The 7,827-nt window shown below is 45.7% G+C and overlaps 1 protein-coding gene across 1 annotated transcript; it reads right to left on the reverse strand.

Moving 5' to 3' along the window:
• Positions 1–5,018: 5,018 nt before the first annotated feature.
• Positions 5,019–7,388, reverse strand: CRR2 (Tetratricopeptide repeat (TPR)-like superfamily protein). The gene has a single exon (XM_022286206.2). It carries the CDS (start codon positions 7,195–7,197, stop codon positions 5,236–5,238), a length of 1,962 nt encoding a protein of 653 aa, XP_022141898.1. The 5' UTR covers positions 7,198–7,388; the 3' UTR covers positions 5,019–5,235.
• Between the last annotated feature and the right edge of the window lie 439 nt (positions 7,389–7,827).

Here is a 7,827-nt window from a genome sequence, read left to right on the forward strand (position 1 = left end):
CCAGCTCACCCGCAGGCCAACGGCCAAGTGGAAGCCATCAATAAAATCATTAAGCACGACCTGAAGCTAAGGGTAGAGGACCGCAAGGGCTGATGGGCCGAGGAGCAACCCGAGGTATTATGGTCCTACAGGACGACCATGCAAAACTCTACTAGAGAAACCTCGTTCGCCCTAACTTTTGGCTCGAAGGTCATGGTGCCAATCGAGATTGGTCTACCAACAGCTCGAACCGAGGTACTTGACACGCTAACAAACAATGAGGAGTTCCGCTTAAACCTCGACCTCCTCGAAGAGAGGGAGACCTCACAGCTCGAGTTGGTCGAATACCAGAGGCAAATGAAGCGACATTATGACGCGAGAGTAAAGCCACGTCACTTCTGACCTGATTACCTGATTACCTCGTCCTACGCAAGATCCTCCAGAAGGGTGGAGCCTTAAAACCGACTTGGGAAGGCCCATTTCAAGTGAAGTTCGAAAAGTGACCTGGGGCCTACACCCTGACCGACCTAAAAGGGAAACAGCTCGCCCACTCAATGAATGCACAACACTTTCACATTTACTATCGCTAAGTATTACTGAACGAGCTATTTAGGGACATTATGTACTCGGAAATGAATTTAAATGTAACTCTTTTCTTTACATAAATCGAGCTACATTTAAATGGGGGCCTAAAATACAAAGTGTAAAAGCACGAGCTACCAAAAAACAAACATAAACAAAAAAAAACGAAATAGAGCGAGCTAAAAAATGAAAGCGTCAAAGTTTTTATTCCGAACTACCGAGGAGAAAGCCTCGGACCTTAATACATAAGTGATAAAAAGTTGACAGAAATGGGAAAAACAGGAGAGGGAATCATTTGTCAAGAAGGTTAGACTAGGCAACCTTGGCTATAGGATCGTCATCCAAAGGGCAACAAGGACCAGCTCGTCTAGCTTTTTCATCCCAGTTTGGATGACTTCTTCAGAGGCCACGGTGCCATCGGGAGAGATCATCAAGGATTTGACGTAAGCACACTTCAGGGGGACCAGGTCCATTCCCCCATGGTTCTTCTCCAATAAGGCAAGGGCAAATTTGAAGCCGTCATCCGCTAAGCTCTTGCTGTAATCCACGTAGCTTGACAGCTGCTGGAATTTGGTGTCTAAGAAGGCCTCGCTCTTCAGGTTCGCGGCCATCGCAACCTCAGCTCGCCGCAGCCCCTCAACTTCAACTTTAAGGCCCTCAACCTCCAACTTAAATGACCCGACCTCAGAAGTCGCACTTTCCAGCTGGGCTCGGATGGAGCCCACTTCCTGCTTCAGCTCCTCGTTGCTGGTTTCCATAGTCAGCACCTTCTTGGTCACATTGAGGAGCTTGGCTTTGGCATCCTAGGAGCTCGGCAGCCACGAAGGCCACCGATTTGCACATAAGGGCATGTGCCTAAAGATGTGCATGCATGAGAAAGCAGAGTCACATGACCAAAATACAAATACGAAAGAGCAGAGCACAAGAGAATACCTCGGTGGCGTGGTCCACAGTGAGCTGGAGGGTCTCTCCCGCAGTCCCAAGAGGAGAGCTAGCACGTCCTAGAGCTCGATTTGAGCTCGTGCATCCGATCCTACGCATCAGGGCGTTGACGTTTCCAGAAGTAGGGTAGGTCCTAGTTGGAGGTCGAAGTCCTTCACCTCCCCCATCTTCTTGGCTACGGCTAGCCCGTCGGAGTCGACCGTTACCAACGGACCGACCTTCTCGACTTCCTCCGCCACCCGCTGGCTTGGGCTGACCCCCTTGTGAGTCTTCTTCTTCTTCTTCTCAATAGATGGCGACGTATGGATCATCTGGAGAGGCGCTGCCTCGATAAGGTCGGAGCGTGGAGTAGTAGGGACAGACCCCATTTGAACCTCTTTGTCAGGGACCTCTATGGGCGTAGAGCTGCTACCGAGCTTAGCAGCCCTCCTCTTTCTACCGAGAAGCAAGGCAGGTAGCATATCTGCGGTGCAGCTACACAGTCAGCCCCGACATCAAAAGTGGATAAAGAAAAGTAAGAGGACGACGCACCTTCGGAGTTGATGGGAGAAAGAAGGGGCGGCAGCGATTTGGAGGGGCTCGATGTGCGAGGGTCTGGTGCAGCTTTCTCTGGCCCGACCTCCTCTGATGCAGCTTCCTCTAGCGTGACCTCCGGTGCAACTCCCTTGAAGATGTGCAAGTTGCAGTCGTACAAGTTGTCATCCACGAGCAGGGTTAGATAGTGTCGAGCTGCCCGACAAATCTTGGGATCCTTTCCAGATACTTGTAGGTGAGCTCATCAGGTCGGGGGACAGGCTTGGGAAGGACTTCAAATGAAAAGAACAAGTTAGATTGAGGAAAATCGGAGGACCGTTGACGACCAAAGAAGAGGGGCGTTACCTAAGTTGTTGAAATGGCGAGGGACCCGCCAGCTCAGCTCGCCCTCATGACCCTTAGCCAACCACTTGCCATACACATAAAACCAATCCTCCTTCGAATGCTTGATGGAGGACTGTTCCCTGACTAATTTCCCAACACCCTACCGAGCAGTCAAGTAGAACCACCCTGGCTTCTTGGGGAGGTTCTTGATGGTGTAAAAGGACAAGAACTGGCTCAGGGTGAGGTAGTCTACGCCTACAGTATCTACTTCGAGCCCCCACCAGAGCATCCAACAGCATAGTAGGATGCCCCAACCATTAGACGCGAGCTACGTAAACGCGGTGTTGACCTTGGCCAAGAATTCCTGCGCAGAGGGATGAAGGGAAGACTAACTCCGAACTCGAACATTTTTTCATAGAAGGCGACGTGCCCCTCAAGAGGATTATCTACCATCTCGCTTATCCTAGGGAACCTCATCCCTATAGACTCGGGGATGTCGTACCTAGCCATGAACTAAGCTAGACAACCATCAACCAGGTCGGTGGGTCTACCCTCTAGCTTTTCTGGGGTCCTAGGGGGGAACGTAGGGCTGGATCACTAGGCAAGGGGGCACCTCGTCCCCGCCCGCATAGGAAGATGACCTACTGTTTGAGGATTCGGCGGAGAACGACCTATCGCTCGAAGACGCTGCGGGAGGGAAGCCCTCTAAGGGTGACCCGAAACTCTCCTCTGAGCTCCTAGGCCCCGACATATAACTACTGCTATCTCTACCCGACATGACTAAGATCTACAAATTTACTAAGAGAAAAAGACAAAGGACGAGTTACTAACCTCGACGCAAGAGCATAAAGGTATCTTGAAAGCGTAAAATGAGAGGGAGGCCCTTAGGTTTATATATAAGCGGCAAAGTGCGATCTCCACCCTACACCTGTCGACCGCTCAATCGAAGATCGTGCACCGGGGCGACGGTTAAGTGCTGAAGAGCACCTCGAAGGTCATGCCCGACATGAAACCCTCAGGCGACTATTACATGCCCCTGTTGAGGCGGCTGATTGGCCCACGTCACCCACGATCAATCTGGAGCAAGGGCAGGAACAGCTCGGCCGACACCCCTGCAACGTCTCTTATGTGAGTCGCCCGTCACCCGACCTGAGAGGGGGCCAATGTTGGGGGTACAACTGTTCCTGACTGACCTGTTCGAGGAACCCGAGGGAGGCCGACCTAACAGGTCTCCACCAAGTACTTGGAAATCGAACCAGAAGCTGAGAGGGTTCATTCGCCGGGAGCAAGGGAAGGATCGGTCCGAAGCATAGACCAAAGGTTGGTCAAAGGAGCTCGACGTGAGCAGGGAAATGTCCTAATGTGACATATATCTGCCCCATCGACTGCTATAAATACACCACCACATCACGAGTCCAGGTATGAAATTTGTCTGAAGTTGATCTATTAAACTCGGATTCCTACTGACTTGGGGTCAGAGTGGTCTACCTCCTTGCAGGTACCCCCGGATTCGCTCTAAGTGTAGCCAACCGACCTACCTGGTCGTCTTCCGTGGCTTGACAGATTTTTGCATCAACAGATACTATGAATTATGACATCCTCATCCTCAATGTGGGCTGAAACGGCGGCAAGCTTGTCCTAGATACCTTTAAAGTTTATTCCTAAATCTACTGGGTTGTCTCTCTTTGCTTGTTCATCGTGTGTTTCTTGACCAAGAAGTAACACCTCGTTGCAAGGAGTAGCACTGAATTTGAGTTTGGGTCTCTAGCGGATACAATTGCAGACATCAGTTGGTTGCAAACATTACAGAGAAGTATAATGTTGCCCAAAAGCCACTCCTATTATTTGGTGTGATAATACGAGTACTCTATTCCTAGTTGCAAATTCAGGGTTCCACTCAAGAACAAAACATGTAGAATTTGATGTACATTTTGTTCGAGACAAAGTTATTTGCAAGAACGTGATGTATGGTATGTTCTCCCGTTGATCAATTGGCAGACGGACTAACCAAGCCTTTGTCAAAAGTTATATATATTGTCGGTGAGGAACAAATTCAACATGATTCCTTCCCTATTTCGTTTGAGGGAAACGTTAGAATAGTTGGAAAAGTCATCGCAGAAGCAAATGAAACACTAACCAATTAATTTCTACCAGTTATTGATTAACAAAATTGTCCACTGTAATTTTCCCAGAAACCAACCAAGTTTTTTTACTCAATTTGGTAAGCTGAAGTTGACACCAACCAATTACAGTCATCGGTTTAGTCAATTTAAATCGACTTGGTCGGTTTTTCCTTGCACACTAACAATCTGAGCTCGTAGCCAGCTTTCAAAACAAAAAAAAGTTTTTGGAACTACTCTTTTTTTAGTTTTTGAAATTTAGCTTAGATTTTGAAACTATTTTGTATGAAAGTAGATAGCAAAACAAAGAAATCATTAGTGAAAGTAGCGTTTATAAACTTAATTTTTTCAAAAACAGAAAACAACAAAATAATTGTGGAACAGGATCTAAAAAATAAACAAAATAATCCAACATCCAAAATCAATTAACAACCAAGTTCAACTAGCAACTAAAAGATAAACATCAACAAATCTCAAGCAAGAATAACAAGATTAACCCTAATCCTTGATGGAGTTGGAGTAAATGGCACAAGGATATTAGCAGCGCAATTCAATTTGATATCAAGAAATGCATCTTCTTTTCCATTTTCTAAAAGACATCTCAATTAAATTATACATGCCTGAAGAAATCAAGTTTCAAGGTGTATGAAGTGAAGTGTTGAACTATGTAGCTGACCAATAGAACTGTTGCATCACCTGTTGGCTGTTATTATGAGGGGAAAAAAGAGAGAGAGACAAAGGATTTGCATATATACTACCAATAATCTCCACATGAGCAAACTCCATCCTTAAAATGGTGGAAGCGATTCACATCTCGAACCATAATCTCTCGATCGGCAAACTTGGAAATGAATTTTGTGACAGAATGGCAGTCTTCACATAGCCTCAAGTTCTTTGTTATCCTTATGGTGTCCCCTTTGCTCGTGTTGATGAGTCCGAAAGCAACCGCGAGCTTTTCGCTATGACCCAACACAATCCTTTCTTTTTCTTCCTCATCAAGGTCATAAAGCACCACTTTGGTTTGTGGTATATATCCTCTTTGCTTCATCTCCTTTGATAAGTTCACTAACAGGGCATGGAGCTGCTCTACCTGTGGGTTAAACTCATCAACAGATGTAAATGAATAGATCTTCCTTCGTACTTCGATCCAACTTCTACCGGGGACCTTTTGTAGTTCCCGAGAATCGAGAAGCTTTTTCACTCTCTTTACCTTGTCCCACATTTCAGCTTCTGCATAAATATCAGCTAGAAGTACATAATTCCCAGCATTTGTAGGCTCAAGCTCGAAAAGCCTTTTGCTTGCTCTTTCAGCAAGCTCAACATGACAATGAATCCTACAGGCACCTAGAAGAGAACCCCATACTTTTGGTCCTGGTTCGAGCCGCATATCTTCTACAATCTTGGCTGCTTCATCCAACCGGTTAGCACGCCCAAGAAGATCAACCATACAAGCATAGTGCTCCACACTAGGATGTATTCCATGTTCTTTAACCATGGATTCAAACAACTCCTTCCCCTCTTCAACAAGCCCAGCATGGCTGCAAGCACCCAAAACACTCACAAATGATATGTAACTAGGTGAGAATCCATGATCGATCATCTCTTCGAAAATTTCAATTGCTTTCCTTCCATATCCATGAACACCATAACCTGAAATCAAGGAATTCCATAAGACAACATCTCTCTTATGCATACGGTCAAAAACTAGTTGACCCAACTCAAGCTTGCCACATCTTGCATACATGGTCACAAGAGCACTTATAACTGGCAAGATTGAATCAAGACCCCTCCTAAGAATGTAACCATGTATAAGCTTTCCTTGCTCCAGAGCAGCAAGAGCCGCACAAGCTTGGAGTACACTGACCATTGTCACGGAATTCGGTACCGAGTCATGGGTGTTGAGCATCATCTCACAAAAGAGCTCCAAGGCTTCGTAGGGCTTCCCATTCTTTGCATAGCACGCAATAATAGCACTCCAAGAAACCACATTTCTCACAGGCATTTCATCAAACACGGCACTGGCATAAGAAACACACCCAAACCTTGCGTACATATCCACCAGAGTAGTCATTACATGAACATGAGCTTCATACCCATGTCTCAAAATATGCGCATGAATCTCCTTACCCTTCCGAAGAAGTGAAACCAAACACTCGGAAGCAACACAAGCTTTGAGCAAATAAGTATAAGTAAACCTATCAGAAGGAACTCCCGTCATATTCATCCGGGCATACAATTCCAGCACCTCTTTTCCATGACCCGCCAACGCAAGAGCTCTAAACAGCGCATTCCAGACATATATAGTTCTGTTACGCGTTTTGTCAAACACCTTGCGTGCATCGTCTACAGAGTCCAATTCCGAAAACATATTGATAAGCTTGGTGGCAAGGAACGGGTCCTGGTCAAAACCCCCATCGACGAGGTGTCGATGCACGTCGAGACCGTCGGAGAGAGAGTTCCGGCGAGCGGCGGAGAGGATTAAAAGCTCACACGTCTGTTGGGTAGGATTGGACTCGTGGGAGAGGAGCAAAAGGGCTTGTTTGAGATTGCCCTGCTTGCAGAGAGATTGAATTAGTTGGTTCTTATTTGGGTTTGCGGCGATTGAGGGGTTTAAGGCGAGGGAGCAGACGGAGGGTCTTGAAGTGGAATGAGCCGAGCAATGGCGGCGAGACGAGGGTGGGTATGGGGTAGATTGGGGAGTCCGAAGCGCCCACATCACAATTGGATTCAACTGAATTGTGCTTCGGCGAAAGGCTTTGAAATTCCAATCATCCCTTGCCGGCAATTTCAATGGAAGCTCTCTGTTGATTTTTTCAGGGATCGAACAGTGAAGAATCTGAGATTGATGGAGACGTCTCTGCTGTTGGAATTTATGAATTTAGTCGACCCTCGTTATTTTTCCACAGATTTCGCTTCCAAATTCCAATATAAACGACATGTCGTCGGCCGTCTGTAAAGTGTAAATTTGAGGACGTAGGATTTTTTTTTTTTTTTCTCTTCTTCTTTTGATCATTGACTTTTTTTTTTTGTTATATCTCTTTTGGTTCATGGGTTTTCAGAAAAAATTAATTATAAAAAACTATTTTGGTTTTGATAGCCTCAGCTATATTTTATAATCATTATTAATAAAATTAATTGTTAGTTTCGATTTCTTTATGATATATTTACACAGTTAATGTTATTTTATAGAAATAAGATATCAAGAAGAATCGGGACATTGAATTGATCAAATAGAGTGAAAAACCATAACTCGAGAAGTTGAGAAGGTCCCATAACATAATTTAGAGTCAAAAGACCGAAGGGGTTGTGTTGAGACGCTACATCGCTACAATGAAAAGCAAGATAA

The sequence above is a fragment of the Momordica charantia genome, assembly GCF_013281855.1.
Source record: "Momordica charantia cultivar OHB3-1 chromosome 3 unlocalized genomic scaffold, Mcharantia_2.0 BLBB01000003.1, whole genome shotgun sequence".
Taxonomy (NCBI): domain Eukaryota; kingdom Viridiplantae; phylum Streptophyta; class Magnoliopsida; order Cucurbitales; family Cucurbitaceae; genus Momordica; species Momordica charantia.

Bases quoted from the DNA above. Each gene is read 5' to 3' on its own strand.
- CRR2 (XM_022286206.2), bottom strand. From the start codon at position 7,197: ATGTGGGCGCTTCGGACTCCCCAATCTACCCCATACCCACCCTCGTCT.